This window comes from Anabas testudineus, chromosome 22 (assembly GCF_900324465.2).
Source record: "Anabas testudineus chromosome 22, fAnaTes1.2, whole genome shotgun sequence".
NCBI lineage: Eukaryota > Metazoa > Chordata > Actinopteri > Anabantiformes > Anabantidae > Anabas > Anabas testudineus.
The window spans coordinates 10693321-10710124 of record NC_046630.1 but is presented as its reverse complement, the minus strand read 5'-3'; the positions used below and the strand labels follow the sequence as shown (position 1 = coordinate 10710124).

Below are 16804 nucleotides of genomic sequence, written 5' to 3'. Positions count from 1 at the left end.
TTAGGGAATGCATGGATTTGCATTGAAAAAAGCTAAATCTCAACACCCAGAGATTCACACTTGAAAGGAAAGAAGCCTCTGTTAGAGAAATTTGAACATAATACTACACAGGAGAGTTCTGCTCCACAAAGGTACATATCAAGGCACCATCAGCAGGCATTTAAAGAAGCTGTGTGAAAGATTTAAATATAGATTATTAGGTAGTTCCTTCCTTCTATCTCTTCTTAATATGTGTTTCTGTTGTCTTCCCCAGCCCGTTTGTCTCTTTTTGTCCTCAGTACAAGTTTTCAGTTTTCTCCCATTGTCTTTTTTTTTTACGTACAGTAGCTCATCTTATCCCTTTTTTGATTCACACTTCATCTCTTTGTGTAGTGCTCACATGTGAATCTGTGAATGTGTGTGCACACTCGCTCATTTGTGTGTGACTCTTTGGATATGTAAGCAGGCCTAGCCCAGTGTAATTGCTTCGCTGATATAAGTGTGAGTATGGATTCCTCGGGCTGTCGGGATTATCATCAGAGCAACTGTTGGGGCTGGCAGCGCACACACACACACACACACACACACACACACACACAAACACACACTGACAATGAGCCCAGCGCTGGTAGAGCTTATCTCTTTACCAAGACGCTTCCTCCCTCACAGAGCTCTGTTTCCTCTTCCCCATCCTTCTGCCCAGCCCTGAGCTCAACCCAGCTGTAATTACAGTGTTATCACACACACACTGGGAGGGTTCACACAAACACGCGGACACAGCCGCAGACATTTACGCCTTTGCTCACATTTGCAGTCGCAGTCTGAATCGAGCAGTCATATTCAAGGCCCGAATTAGAAGTTCTGCTTTCTCTGCACAGTGAGAGATGTCTCCTACTTTTACTGCTCTTTCTGTCTGTCTCTGTCTCGTCAAAAATCCATTCTGTCTGCAAAGATTATGACTTTAAAAGCCCGCTGACTCTAGCGAAAACAGAATCTCCTTGTGTAATAATTCTACTCCAAATACTCTCTTCTTTTCCACTCTGACGTGGCTGGATGGCTACTGTAAAGAAGCCGTCTCGTCTCCTGCTGTGAGGCTGATAAATGTCTGTCTGCACTGTTTTCAGTGTCTCTCATATCCCCTGATGATGAGTTTAACATGTGTTCAGGTTGTCTGTATTTGCTTGCTGTCTTAATTTCCTCATCCTTTTTTCACAGGTACAGTCCCAGGTTTAAAATGTTACAAATGCATGTGTGTATTTTTGTCTGACAGTTTGTCTGTCTGCTTCTTTTTGTCTCCTTATCAAGCACTTAAAGTTGCTGCCTTACAAATTAAAGCAGGTATATCTTTGGTTTCATGGTTTCATCTTCTTGTTCCACCTATCTCTATCTCATCTCTCTATACTCCACTTAGTTGCCACCAAGCATGCTGTAGAAAGAGATATTATAGACTCATCACTTAGAAGTCAAAACACAGCTGTGCTAAACACAACTACAGAATATGTAGTAGTTCATTAGATTCACTAACATAGTTTCACTCTGAATTAAGTTGTCTGTTTCATAGACATGAACTGAGTCTCAATCTTTTCCCTGTCGCTACTACAGAACTACTACTGTTGTGTTCTATATTGTGTGAGCTACTTAATATTTTGTCTAACAACCATTCAAAGACCAACTAAGCTCTGCTGCCCTCTTCATCAAATCCAGAAACAAAGCCAGAGGGCTTAAACTGATGCCATGTCTTAACTGTGTTAATAGCTGGGAGAGAACAGACATGACAAGGGAGGGAGTAGGAAGAAGAGATGGGGGAGAAAGAAAGAGTGATGGAAAAGAGAGTTGGAGGTCAGTGCAGAAGGCTGAAACGAAGGAAGGAAGGGAGGGATGGAAGGAAGGAACAAGAGTGAGGGTTCACAAAGACAAGCAAAGCAACGGGGAGAAGAGTGGTTAAAGAAAGAGAGGGGGGTTGTATGAAGGAGGGTGGATAAGGTCTGTTTAGTTTTTATGCCAGCGGGGTGGCATGTTGGCTGTCTGTGCGGCCTTAGACAGGATCAACAGGCCACTGGTATTAGTCACATCAAGCTTTGTAGCTGCTTGGTAGCCAGGGTTTCAACGAGGCTCAGCGCAGCAGCGGCTCACAGACTTACAGACTCCATCCCTTAAGTGTTGTGCACACACTTAACATGCTTATATATACACTGGGAAACAGAATAAGAGCAGGTAACAGTGTATTTGGATAGGTTGGCAGCTTTGTTTACTTTTACACTTACACTCTGTGACTGATGGAGAATTACTGTGTTGGACTGTGGTTTTGTGCCTTCCAGTAACGGGCCTGCACGTCTCTTTGCCAGGAACTGTTGCTCGTTTTGCCTAATCAGTGTGTTAGAGTGATAAGTTGCTCTAACCGTGTGTGCAAGTTTGCCCCGGTGACCTTAACTTAAAAAAATCCTTAAAATGTTTTTATTGTATTTTAATCATGTATGTGTTTGGGCAGATCCCTCCTGCAGCCCCACTGAGCTCTATGAGCACAGATGCCGTGTGTGAGCGCCTCAAACAGATAGATGGAATTGACCCCAGCATGCTGTCTCAATACACCTCTACCATAAAGAAGGTACGTCTGTTAATGATATTTAATTGAATTTATTTATTTAATGTTTTTTTTTTTCATTCTTTTTTTTTTTTTTTACTTACCCTAAGACTGTTTCTTTTGTGTTCATACATGCTTTTTTCCTCATGCTGTTCCTTCTGCTCTGCCTCATCTCATGATTGATGATACTTTTTTGGCCCGATTCAACATTATATTATGATATTATTTTCACTCTGTAAGTGGAAAAATCTCTCTGTCCCTTGCAGGCTAATATAAATGGCCGAGTGCTGTCTCAGTGTAACCTGGATGAGCTGAAGAAAGAGATGGAGATGAACTTTGGTGACTGGCAGCTTTTCAAGGGAATGGTGAGACTCAGTTTCTCTGAAACTTTCCCTGTAACTTGCTGTAATAGTGTTGCTATGCATCTTATGTGTAATAAGTTCTTTTATAAATGGGATAAATGAAAATTTTAATTAAGTAAGTGGGCCATCAGTAGACATAATTGATAAAGAAAACGCAGTCCAGCAGCAATACCAACCACCCTTCATTACTCTGGAGCAAAGGCCCGAAATAGATTTACAATAGCCTACATTCTCCTCATTCTGTGATACTTTGCAGACACTTGGCCCTGCCAGGTCCATCCTGTTGATAAATGTCAGCTCTTGTTTATTTCCAAAAAGGAGCAAGATAGAATTTCATAATACGACATCTTGTGCTGCATTCAGACATTGGGATAGGAGATTTTATAATCCGTATTACGAGAAGACTGCTAGTCAGTCAGCCAGGAGTCCAGTCAACTGTGCCGTGGCTGAAATCACTAACACATGTAGCCGGCTTTACTTCATCAGATGTTATTCTGTACTACTAATACCAAACCAGAGCCCCAGATTGGTCATGTTTTATCTGAGATCCAACGCAGGGCGCACGTATGAGCAGCTGGAACGTGCAGTGTCCTTACAGTTCCATGTACTTACCAGTGTTGTGTTGCCAGGACTCAGCCAGCACAGCCATCTGGTTCAAGATGGCTGCCCCAAATCTGGATGAAGGGAGGTTATTGTCAGGAAAGAGTGCACTACTGAATAGCTCTACTTAAAGAAGCACATGCTTTTGGTGTTGTTGCTGTCTGACATACTTGGTTTGTATGTCACATGCTTTTAGAAAACATCTTTACAACTAGCCCTGTGTCTGAACTATTGAACTGTGACATTTTTTTTCCAGGTGATGGAACAATGTCAGGCTGAAAATCAAGCTCTGCTTCAGGATGAATCCCGAGCTGCTAGTGAGCAAGGCAGCAGTGTCCACCATGGGGAGCCCAGCAGACGCTCAGCGAGGGCCCAGCATGAAGCAGCGGCCTACAGCCTTAACCTCAGCTTTGAAGAGCTCAGTGGAGCAGGGCTGGAGGAGCCTCCGAGACACAGCAACAACTCACACTGGCCAGTAAGTCTTCCTGTCTGGAGCTCAGAGTAAATATATCACAACAGCATGTATAATTACACACTCATCTGCTCTGTGTACACACATTACAGTCATACATACAGATGTGCACAAGAGATAAGAAATATAAAAGTTGCTGGTGTAAGCAACACTCACACAAAGGATCACAAGGTCACACATCCCAAACTGTCACATGGTCACATAGCATCTGTACCAAGCACCCATTTAGCTTCTGTGTTAGTGACCTCAGTGGTTTCACATTAATGTGGTTTTAAGCGAGAAAAGAGAACAGCAGAGGAAGCTAATGGTGCTCTTAAAGATGGCAGAATTAAAAATACACACGCATACACGCAGCGCATTAAATGTGTCAAGGGGCCCTGCATTCTGTTATTTTCACCTTCCCTACTCCCAATTTGCAAAATCTCTCAAACCCAAGCAAATACTCGCACGTAAGCAGCTGCCTCCACAGCTATTTTATATGATCTCACCTTGTGATCTGTTTTAAATTCAAATGATCAAACACTGAAATCACACCACAGCTCTTATTGCTACTTTGTCTGTAGTTTTTCACTGTATCCACTTCTCATATTCAGAATATTTATTTGATTACTTATGTATTTATAGCACATAATTGAATTTTATACTGTATGAATTTTATTAATCTCTGCAGTTTACAGCCTCAACACAGTCCACAACAAACTCAACTGGATGTTTGCACACTAACCAAAATCTTTCTCATCTTGTCAGGTGGTAAGTCACCACACTTCGAGCATGTCCAGCCTCAACTCCCAGGAATCCTCTAATGACATCTGCAAGCTGACAGACAAGCAGCAGGCTGAGTATCGTGATGCCTACAGGGAGTACATCGCTCAGATGGCCCAGCTGGAGATGTCCGGCAGTGGGGGGGAGAGGCCCTTGCAACCCCACCCTGGACAGTTCCTTCAGGCTGCCAGCTCAGACGACAAAGGGGTGGGTGGACAGTCACAAGTACACTGTCAAGTTTTTGTCGCTGCATCACTGATGACATCAATACTAATGTAGAAGCTCCCACTCTCAGATTACAGAAAAATAATTAATTTAGACATAGATTGGGAAGTCGGCATGTATACTACTGTGTGGTAAATGTTGGCTAACAGGAGAAATCACTTCTTCTTGCATTTAATAATTATAGATTTCAACTCTTTGTTTCTTTTGGCACATGAGGAACAGACTGGAGTCTTCTCGGCCAGTAGCACAAGATAGTGTATATTTTTATGTTGTTCTCATTTAATCTGTTTACCATTCCTCAGGCCAAGGAAGGAATAGATCCAGACAGCCGTAAGTCCTTCACCAAGAGAAGCTCCAAGACTAGCGATGCCACAGACTTTGCCTCAGGGACCGATGCCCAGCCATTAGACCCCATCAGTGAAGAGGATGAGAAGCTGGACCACAGCTCAGCCTCCAGGACTCCGGGCACCAGGAAGAAGGCAGCTGGGTCATACTACCACAAACTGCCTAATGATGAAGATTCAAGCCCAGAAGAATCAGACACCACCACACCTCTTCTCCACAAAGAGGCAAGAGCTTTGTCTTCCCACAATGTCTCTCAGTCCACTGGGCTGCTGACCAAGCCTGGCTTCCTAGCCGAAATCCTCCTAGATAAGAAGGACTCATCTGATTCAGGGATGCGCTCCAGTGACAGTTCCTCAGACCATTCCCTGGAAGAGGCTGAAGGAGATGCTGACAGAGAAATAGAAGCAATGAAGCCCAGTTTAATTGAACTGGAGCTGGAGGGTATGGTGAAGAAGAGAGGCCTCCTTCCCAGCAGCCTGAGTGGCCTGCAGGACACCACAGTGGCCCGCATGTCCATCTGCTCTGAGGCTCCATCCGAGGTCAGCCTAATGGCGAGCAGCCCAGATGAAGTGTGGCCATCCAGCAGTGTCAGCAACCTCAACCGCACTGCTAGCAACTCCACCCTTAATAACAACACAAGCAGTCCTACTAACACCGTCAACACTAACACCAACAACAGCCATCAGCAGCAGGCTAATATCACAGAGTCCAGCACCACCTCTTCCAGCATCGACGTTTCGCCAGCTGTCATCATCATCACCCCCGGCAGCAGCAGCAATGCCTCCACCACAGCTGCCACCATCCACAACCAGAACCTGCGCACCATCAGCCTGGGAGATGAGAGGGAGAGTGTCCTCTGAGGAGCCGGCTGTCACCCTGAGAAGGATCATGTAGACGTCTTGATGTTGGTTGAGATAGTTAAAGGGTTGATGTAGAGTAGTTGCGTGTTCTGGTGTTGTAGGAAGTATTCTTATGAATCAAGAGTAGCATTATAACTTATTTCATATATGATGAGGCCTTTTGCTGTCCTGTGTGTTTCGATAGATGTGTGATTTCTCTCTCGTGAATGTGGGAGCTGTTATGCGGAAACGGTACGTGTACTTAAAGGAATGTTACATGTTGTCGGAGGTCGTAGTGTTGCTTCAAAAATGTAGTCATGACTGAAAGGTCAAACATTAAAGCTTTAGTTTACAAGTGTTTTGTGAGGTGCTGTTTGGTAGTTAGAACATTTCAAGTACATGGCTGTGTAGAGTGGTGCAGTGTGTCGTTGGTCATTTCTGTGGTAGAAGAAATGCATGTGTTCTACTCCAAAGTGTGATAGTATTTTCCAAAGTTCTTTGTGAAACTGCATTGTGTGAATTAATAAACAGTTCCCTATGTGGAACCTTTAAAATGGGCCTCTTCACTCTTATCTGAAAAGCAGCTGCTTGTACAGTGAAATCTCCATAAACAAGGATTTAACTTAATACAACGTTTGCATACTTCAGCTAAAAATCTACTTTTTTACAATTTAAACAATCTTTGATTCGAGGCAGGTTAAGGAAACAGGGGTTTACATGTGTACGAGGGATAGTGTCATTAATGAGATTTACATTGTCCGATAGATGGCGCCAGTCTCCATACAAACGTGCAGCAGGCTGGTGGCACGGACACAACCTGACAGGATTAAAACTACTTAGAGTAACAACTTCAGGGACTCCTACAGTTGAGGACGGGGCCTTTGAGGAGGGGTCTGTGTATTTATCTGTAGACTTATCCTAATTTATATTCATATATAGATCTTAGGTTTCATTATGTGTCCTGGGTAGAGAGGGAGCTTTTCTACAGCTTCCACACTCGACCAAGAAAGATGCAATGAAATGATCCTTGGGGTAAAATCATGAGTGGATTTGTGGAGTAGAAATCTGAGAAACCACGCAGCATTATACAGGCTGAACATGATACATGAGGTTTCTGTATAGGGTAGCAACCAAACAACCCATCAGCCTGTCCATTAACAGGGCCAACCTTATAGTGACTGATGCCACCTTTAACAGTGCACTGTCCTGTCACACACACACACACAAAAATATTAACTGGGGTTTTGATCTTGAAGTTCTAGCTTTTAAGGAGTTAAATTATCCCCAAAGTAGCATATGTTTCACCATGGTTTGCGTCACTGTGGTCACATTCCCTGGCCATTTGTTGACAAGTGCAGATTGACTGTCCGACTCTCACGACCTGAGATAACTAGTGTTGGTGATAACACTGCACAGCAGCGCCGTTTGGCCTGTAAGGTTACACTGTTGGAAGAAATGTGCTTTTGGTAACAAAGACACAAAACCAAACTACTGATTACATGACTAATTGTATTAGTTTGGGAATCAGCAACGCGCCATCAATAGTCTCAAGTTAAATTCCACAAGTGTCCTTTTAAACACAGCCCACAGGTCAGTGCGTTAATGGCTCAGCCTGTCACGCTGAACCATTTAATCCCATTTTACACATAGCATGTGAGAAAGTTAAAGTGAACACTGTGCGTCTCAAATACGCTTCTTGTGCAACTGTTTGCCTCAGGGAAGTGTTGACGCTGTAGTTTTTCCACTGTTATTGGCGACATACTGCGTGTCTGATAAGGGCACTTTGTGGGATTTGTTTTTAAAGTGTGTCACATGTTCAGTGGACATACAACCCAGTCATGTCCATAGTATGGACAAAGTCATATGGACGCGCAGCTGAGAGACTGATTTTACGCACTGGTTTGATGCATTTTAAACCACAGAAAACACTAAATCCTCATTCTCCTTCCCAAAACGAGTCCATCCCCCAAATAAGACATGTCCAAATTGCGGTTTTGATTTATTTTTGTATAAAAAAGGTACAATTTACATTACTTTTATAAAAAGTTTCAGCATAATTAAGTACAACATTACACTTTTGCAGAAGTTTCAAATTCCTGCAACTATACAAGATAAACTCCCGATAAGAGTTCACAATGTTTCATTCTTTCATTTCAACTTTTTTTTTTTTTTTTTTTTTTTTAAACAACGTCCAGTCCTTCATGTGCCAACAATTCTGACAAGACAAGACTAAACTTTTTACAGTAACTAACCAAGTTGTCTTTTTCTATTCACGTTCCCACCTCCGCAAAAAAAGCGAAGACTTCAACAAGGAGAGGGGGGACAGGGGTGAGAGGGGGTGGGGGGGGGGGGGGAATAAATCCTTGTGACAATAATCTCGTTTTTCCTCCCACTGTCGGGAATATAACGCGCCTTCCATTTCCAGAAAGGACCCACAAATAAAAGAGTCTTAAGTTAAATAATAATGAAGTGTCCAAACAGAAAACACATCACATAAGATTGTCCCATAATAAGCAAAAGTCTCTGGATTTCAGCGTCAGGAGAAGAAAAAAAAAAACAAAAACAAAAAAAAGAAAGAAAAATCCAGGCCTGGAGGACAGAGGTTGGAGGGGGGAAAGTCCTGCTCCCCAGGTCCCGTGCGTGTGTGTGTGTGTGTGTGTGTGTGTGTGTGTGTTTTTGCGTCTTGACCAAACACCTGCAAAAGATTGAGAAAGAGAGGCGTGTTTAGAAAATGCAAACAGGGCAGAGATCCGGACAGACTGGCGCCAGAGAGGAAGCCGCAGTTTTTAACATTTAACCAAACACTCCCAATACTAAGCAAACCCTGCGCTCCAGATGTACACACACACACACACACACACACACAGGGGGAGACAGAGAAGGGAGGACACACACACACACACACAAACACACGCTCCTCACAACTTCATCCTACAATCTGGGGAAGAATCAGCGTAATTGCCGCTCAGCTGGCGCCTACCCACTTCTTGTACCAATTATGTGCAGACATCGTAGTAGCAGTAATCCAAACAGCCATTATTTTTCCTGTTGCAGATGCTCTTCATTATAGACACAAGAGGGTATAATACAACCCTGACGATTGCTACTTATACAGTAACCCAAGCAGCTCTGGAGCGAACATCTTCCTTTTTTGTTTTTCCTATTCCACCAAACTCGAATTCAAATATATATATATATAGCACAAAAAAATAATCTGGCCACAGCAGATGAGCCAAATTATTTCATTATTACGATATGTGTTTATATCTGGGTCACCTTACTGACACACTGAAGCCCTGCAAGAGCCCGTGGTGCGATCTTTTTGCGTTGGAGATGCGTTTAGCAGCTGAACTGTTTGTTTTTCCAGTCTCAACTGAGGTTATACATATAGGTATATATATATATAGCCTATATATATATAAAACATAGATGTGATCAAGATTGGATTCAAGTCAATCCAAGTGTCCGTGCTTTGCCACAACTGACGCCCCCAGCGCTGCAGCGCATTCTCATGCAAAAAAACAAAAAAACAAAAAAAAAAACCCATATTGGTATCGTTAGGACAACGTGAGACGACAACCACGTTAGCAGGGAACAAATGGATTGGTAAACGGTAATTCGAGCCCATTCTGCTCCAGCAGACTGGGAGACAGGCTGTAGCAGAGCCTAAAAGCCCTGGACAGAATGCAGCAGCAGACATGAGGACAGCCTACTTACCGCTTTAACGATGCAGAGTCCGGCTGTCATCTGTCATCAGCTCTGATGGCAACTCCGGAGACTGAAAACAAACAAACAAACAAACAAGCAGACCAAATGTTAATTCTTTACGCAGCATCCGATCGAGGTGACTGGCGTTGCAACAGTGTTATGTAGGTCGAATCTCTTCCTCATCTGACTCGGAACAAAAGACCTAAACATGCCATTTTCCCTTCCAACAAGCCATTTTGTGCGAGTTCCACACAGGCTAGAAAAGGCGCACTGGCTATGCGCACGAATATAAATCCACTAAACCTCTCTCACGACACGCCAGGCTGTCGTTTTCCCCAATTAAGACGCTTGTTTATCTACGGTGTAATTACCTGTAATGACAAGATGCTGATATCTGTGTTGAGGGTGGTCAGGGGGGTCCTGGATGGAGCCTGCCCCGGTCGCGCAGGGTGATGCAGGCTGGTTAGTGCGACACTGGAGTCCAGCGCAATCTGCAGGTCCAGGATGTAGTCGATGACATGCTGCAGGATTTCCATCTTGCTGACGTTCTTGTTCTGGGGGATGCTGGGCACCAGCTCCTTCAGCTTGGAGTAGCAGTCGTTCATGTTGTACAGCAGGCTGAGCGGGTCATCCACCGGGGTCTTGCTCCGAGAGATTCCCAAGGAGTGCTCTGATAAATTCGCGTTGTTTTTCCGGAAGGACCGCACGGGGCTTATTGCTTTCATTTTGTCAGTGTTGGGTTAGGCAGAGCGAGAGGCTTTGATTGTGCCGCTATCTTGCTTCTTTAAAGTCTTGTTCTTGCCAAACGATCAGCGATCAGACTGGATTACTGAGCTGTCAGTGTGGTTTATATAGGCAGCAGGCTGGGCATGCGGCACGGGCGGGTCTTACGCGCTGATTGGGGGCTGCCACACTGCCAATCAACGCCTTTTAGCTCGACTATTGGCCCGTCTCGCTGAAATCCCTCCCCTTCTCCTCCACGTTACCAGTGGCAACGCATGTTGGAGGCGGAACCCAGAGGGCGCTTCAGCAGCTCCGGTGGGCAATTTGGAAAATTAAGCCCTTACCTGTTTCTGATCAAGAAAATTAATGATTCGCGTGTCTGTCTGTTGACTGTGGCGACGTGTGAGCACGCCCACGACCCGAATGTGATCTTATAGTTTAGTCAGTAGGATCAGGAAGAAAGGTATAGACAAATAAAAAAAAGGTGAGCAGGTATAATAAATGAATTAATGTAGAGCATGAAACGGTTTCTGTTGGAAAACTTAGTGAGAAAACACGAAAAAGTCACTCATCACTTGTGTTTATAATAACACAGATCTGGGTTTGGAGGTGTGGAGCAGTGATGATGAGGTATGACAACAGGCGCGCCTGATCCTAATTCACAGCAGCTCGGACCGGTGTGGAGGCAGATTTCAGAGTGTGAGAAACAAACTGAGGGAGCTTCCATCAGGAAAATGTTTGAGGAGCACATCGAAGCTGCTTCCACCAGGAAAACTGTCAGATTATCGACGAGACGAATAGTTGTTAGTTGTTTTTACGCATGAGAAAACCTGCCTCTGTGATCTGTCTGCTAAATATATGATTCAGTAAACGGACGCACTTCACAGTTTTTATACCAATAGAGTCAAATTCACCACAGTTGAATGTTTGTGTGACCAAAAGTTGGAGAAGATGGAATTCATATGGCATTGTGCCCCTGCGTGGTTCTGAAGTGGCTTTGCATATCTAAACGCATCAGTAAAGGTCCCGTGCACCGCAGTGTTATTAGTCACCTGAGCATGTTGGGTGTCAAAGTTCATTAAGTCGTGGCCTACAAATGTGGCTCTCATATCTCAGGACGTGAAGAGGTGATTAACTACTATTGACGCTTTAATGTTTTCTGAATGAGTCATTTGTTTGTAGGAATTACACGCTTCATTCTTCAGCTGGAGGTGATGGGAGGCGGTTTGATGCTGCACTAACTAATTGCCCCCAGGGGCAGCTGTGGACTGTTATGGTGAGCTCGAATTTGGGCTTTGTGGATTAAAGGGAAAAAAAAAAAAAACATAAGAAGCAGAGCATGTTTTTAAGAAGCGAAGAGAAGGTCGCTGTCCTCACTTGGGATGAGAGGGAATGATAATAATGTGAATGTTTTCGGCTTATTATAATGTGTTCATTTTTTGCAAGACAATTCAGCAGAAACGACACAAACGAGCAAATCCTAAAAGCCTCAGTAATCCCGTGTAATGGACAAGATGAGGAGCAGTTTAGAGTGCACAGTCTGCAGGAGCAGGTAGGGTCTGAACAGCACCAGCGAGCAGTTCGATCATATTGAGCAAAAATAAAAAATAAAATAAGGACGTTGTTCTGACTTTTAATAATTTATATGCTGCTTATTTTGTGACACAAAATCCATTCTAGTTTTGTTTTGCAGTGTTCTGAATCCAGCTCAACACCATCTGTGCCACTGGTTTTACGCGCGGTTCTATTCGCGGACAGCTTCTCCTTCAGCTGTCGGACTGAGCTCCTGCTTTTTGTGCATTTCTTATAATATGATCTGGAACTCCTGCAGTCTGTGTCCACATCTGGTGCAATAGGATTTTTCCATTTTCTCCCCTTCCTCCTTTCGCTCCCACAGCTGTGTACATTTCGCACGACGCCCCTGACCGATGCCTGACAGACAGGTGATGGATTGGCGCAAGGGCACGTCGGTGCAAAGCCGAGCGCACCGCCGGCACCGGCAGCCTCACCCTTACCTCTCCTGTCCTCTGTTTCTTTTTTCCTCCTCCTATCCCCTCTCTCTCTCTCTCTCTCTCTGGAGCAGACTCTCTGGCGCCGGCGCCGTGACGTCACCCCATTCACTGCAGCCCTCGAGCCAGCCCTCGCGGCGCCGCTGAGGCGGTTTCCATGGAGACAGGATTTCGGGGTTGTCAATCAGAGGAGGTTCTCAGCTGATCCACCCGGGGGCCGGACCAGGCAGGTCTGGGGGCCGGACCAGGCAGGTCTGGGGGCCGGACCAGGCAGGTCTGCGCACCGGGTACAGGTTTCAGGGTCGCTGCGGAATTACTCTTTGGTGGTGCATTCACGGTCCAGCTACTCTGTAGGCCTAACGCAAGGAGGGAGGAGAAACCTTCACCCAGTATTACCACTTCATGTTAGGATAGTTGGATCCTTAGTCCAAACTTCTGAGGGAAATACTTCTAGTCGACTGAGGATGCGCATGGTTTGAGGAACATGAGAGTTAAAAACTGCTGTTATGAAACAGTTCAAATGAGATCAAGCTTGACCATTAATGGAGCCTATGTTTACTTAAAAATATTTCCTCTTAAAATAGAGTTTTGCAAGTTGTTATTTTTAATCTGGATGCTTCCTCCCCTGGCACAGCCTACTAACTACAGTAACTTCTACTTCATGATGCTATTTGAAAGCTTTAGGCTGTGATACATATATATATATATATATATATAGAGAGAGAGAGAGAGAGAGAGAGATTTTATAGGCTCACAGACCATGAGTTTATAAAATATCCAATTAATCTCATGTAATCAATGTTTGAACTGAGCTCACCTTTACTTTTCAACTTCTCAAAATGTAATATAATCAAGTATTTCTTCTTTTATTTAATAATCTGAACACTTCATCCACTATTACAAACTGTTAATTCCTTACTTTTGCTGTTATATTATTTGTGGTGACAAGTGAATGGCATCTGAAAACCCATGTGTCTAAAACCTGCCACTCACTTTATGTTTGAGTGTTTTCAACGGAACCTGGGAGAAAATATATTTAAGCATATTTTCTCAGGAAAAAAAAAAAAAGCTTTCACTCAGCTTGTTTGTTATAGGAGAGCACGTTTCCTAGTTGTTTCCAGATGTGGCAGCATGATGACCATCCTCAGCTGAGGCTGTCAAACTTCATGAATGGCCAACGTTTGTTTATTGTTTTTTACCATATGCCTGGAAACGTCAGGGGCGATGACCTAAAAAAAAATAGGCTTGTGACCATGCAGCCAAACGTTTCCCATGCATCCCACACTAAACCATGGAGCCACAAGTCTTTTTTTTTTCAGTTTCTCTAAAGTTCCTCTCCCTCCTCCAGGACTCAAAGACATTCCACAGTCGCAGCGAACAAATAAAACCCTCTATGGCTCATACCCACTTCTCTTCACGGTCACCGACCTACTAGTTTTGGGTTCAGGAGATAAGGTTTTGGAAAACAAAGTGGAGCTGCCAGCCAGCCGAGGTGCGCCCTGCAGCCCCGGCGTCGCACTGTCTGCGCTCCGGTCAACTTGTTGATCCTCCTCCCTGCAGCTGCACTTAGCTCTTAGAGCAAATATCAGGCTGATTTGAAATGATTTACCCGTTTCTCCTCATGCCAATAACTGTTAAGAAAGCATCAATTATGAGTCGTTAATGTAAATTGAACGACGTTTTGTCCGCTTTTCCAACGACGACGCAAAACAAGGATGTGTTAAAGTCGCTGAGGAAACATAAGAACCAGAAGAAATAAACTGCTCTGTAGGTACTTTGACATTATTTTAACTCAGTGCCTTCATTTAGTCATTTTATTACCCCAATCTGAGCTCAGATGTACAAACCGCGCACTGTTTTGCACAACACCGTTCCGCGTCCTTGCGCACGTTACTTCCTGCTCTCCACCGTCCCACACAGGTCTCGCGCTCTACTCTTTCTCTCTTCCTGCCACGCGCCTGTCGCGTGCGGGACTCTGCACGTGAACAGAGGCGCAGTGACTCTTGTAGCAGCGTCGAGCGCGCGGGGCGTGGTCTGCTCTTCTACCCCCCACCCCCCCCAGACTACAGCGACTGTGGGTGGAGGAGTGGGTGGGGGTGGGGGCACCAAGCTCTGGCAGCTTCCTGATGTTGAGTCACTGATGACTGCTGCAGTGCAGTCCACAGGAACAGCTAAGATGAATGTGGAGTCAAAGTGCAGACTCATTTTGGATTTTCTATATGTTTGTTTTATCCAAACACCACTGCATGATTCGGATCTCTGTGAGCAGTAATGATCCTTCAAAGTTCTGCCTGAAACAACAAATTTGGCCTAAATCCATCTGTGCATGTGTAGCGTTGGTTTTTGTGTCTGTGTGTGTGAAAACTGCCACATCAAGGTAGAAAGGAGCTCTCATTTAACCAGTTTTTGGCCCTGACTAAAATACATCTGGTCAGCCACTATCTTCCTCGCTGTGCACCTCCTGCCTCTCCGCAGTCTCTCCTGTGGTCCAGATGGGACTCTCTCTGCTCTCTGAGCAACAGCCATCGAGGCCTGGCTCTATTGTAACGTGAGTGGCTGCAGCAGGCGCACGGACAGGCAGGAAGCACTGGGAGAGATGAATGGACTGGAGAGATTAGGTGGCCAGATTGGACGGGGAGACAAAGGCACCATGGCTGCCCGAGTGCCTTCTAGGCTGGTTGTGGAGTGGCCACTCCAAGCCTCCCTGGAGGCCAGCCCTCACACACACACAGCTGGCTGCAAAAGCCGAGGCGGGAGGAGGAAGATGGACAGATGAGCCGCAGAGACGTACAGCATATAAAATTCTAACCTGCATTTAGAAAGTAAACAACTTTAGCAACTGGTCATTGAAAGTTGTTAAAACTCATTCGTGAACGACTCAGACCTCTGGGCCAGCGCGACAACCACCAACCAGTTGGCATTGTGGAAAAGTTGGCAACAGTTGAACTTTTGGGCAATATTGCCCGTTGGCATACAATCACACATTAACATTGCCGTGTCGCCCACCTATCACTGCAGCACAGCTGTCACTGCAGCTAGCAGTCTGTACTCTCGCAATCAGATATCTGCATATCTCCACTTTCACACAGAGAGATTACCAGTGTGGCTTCTCGTTGAACGCGGTGTTAGAGGACGATTGCTGGAAATCAGATATTTTCCGATGCTGCGGGGAGAACTGAAGCGAGGTGGTGTCTGTGTGTGAATCAGGACTGTTGGACTGCATTATCTATCACAGAGTCATGATGCAGAAAATTCTAACTATCCACATTAACGACCACTGAGTCGGTTACTGTCGAGACGTGAGAAGTGCACTAACGTGTCACAGGGTCTCTGCATGTCCCCTGTTTCAATCCCAGGGTGCACTATGTCAGGTTCCTCTATTCCAAGGGGAATTGAGAATGTATACGAGACCTGAAACTAGCTTCTGACACCATCTCGGCCTGAGACTTCTTGGATTTTGTGGTAAAACAGTTGTGTGCGAGTGTTTCTTGAAGACCACTCTGGAGTTGCATTTCATTCGTGAACTTCACACTTTTATTGATCGTCAGAAATGTCATTCATACTGTTGAAGAGTGCTGTTAAAGCAAACAGTGACCACGCCATGATGTAGTAGAGACAATCGCTTAGGAACAGCTCCAGGATTGAGTTGCACCAGCTATTTCAGAATACTTCACACGTACAGTTCTCTACTAGCGCTTTATTAAATCTGGTTGCACAAAATAAACTTGAGTCATGTAAATCAATGGTGAATCGCTTTGTAAACAGGAAATCACAACTGTAGCACGACTTCCAGAAATGTTGGTTTTACAGTCATTTTCTTTTGTTGACGTCATCACATTGGGGAAATGTGTTTTTTCGCAAGAAGGGAACAATGCGTGCTAACCCATGTCACCCGCATGACCTCCTCACTAAGCTAATGTTATTTCTGTGAGCGTGTATCTGTTGCTGAGTGTAAATATTCAATAAGACATAGTTTGTTTTAATTCAGTTACATCACCTCTGTAGCATTTATGTTAAAACTAGTCTAATGCTGACATTACAAAGAGCTCAGGGACCCTAACTATGACACTGTTTGGGTTTTGTGCCACTACCATCACTGTCTCTGGCCTGAAGGGCGACATTTTGAACTGTGCTGTCCCTTCGGCAGAATTCTGTTTCCCTTAGCTGTGATCTCTTTTTTTTTTTTTTTTTGCAGCAGC

At 44.6% G+C, this 16804-nt stretch overlaps 2 protein-coding genes across 3 annotated transcripts in view; one reads left to right on the top strand and one right to left on the bottom strand.

The window, feature by feature from the left end:
• Positions 1–6723, top strand: part of kidins220a (kinase D-interacting substrate 220a) — a 39132-nt gene extending 32409 nt beyond the window's left edge. Inside the window, exons 27-32 of one of the 2 annotated variants that reach the window (XM_026339308.1) lie at positions 1285–1317; positions 2468–2584; positions 2827–2925; positions 3779–3997; positions 4742–4963; positions 5284–6723. In XM_026339308.1, the coding sequence (XP_026195093.1) occupies positions 1285–1317; positions 2468–2584; positions 2827–2925; positions 3779–3997; positions 4742–4963; positions 5284–6186 (1593 nt within the window). In that variant the 3' untranslated portion in view covers positions 6187–6723. The remainder of the gene's footprint in view (positions 1–1284; positions 1318–2467; positions 2585–2826; positions 2926–3778; positions 3998–4741; positions 4964–5283) is intronic. The other variant, XM_026339309.1, reaches the window with a different exon arrangement.
• Positions 6724–8315: 1592 nt separating this feature from the next.
• On the bottom strand, positions 8316–10709 carry id2a (inhibitor of DNA binding 2a). The gene is made up of 3 exons (XM_026340397.1): positions 10245–10709; positions 9883–9943; positions 8316–8860 (listed from the first exon to the last, which is right to left on the bottom strand). The coding sequence occupies exons 1-2, from the start codon at positions 10596–10598 to the stop codon at positions 9887–9889; spliced, it is 411 nt and encodes a 136-aa protein (XP_026196182.1). The 5' UTR covers positions 10599–10709; the 3' UTR covers positions 8316–8860; positions 9883–9886.
• Between the last annotated feature and the right edge of the window lie 6095 nt (positions 10710–16804).

Bases quoted from the DNA above. Each gene is read 5' to 3' on its own strand.
- id2a (XM_026340397.1), bottom strand. From the start codon at position 10,598: ATGAAAGCAATAAGCCCCGTGCGGTCCTTCCGGAAAAACAACGCGAAT. The intron at 9,944-10,244 runs GTAATTACACCG...GTTTGTTTTCAG, and splicing joins TCAGCATCTTGTCATTACAG to TCTCCGGAGTTGCCATCAGA.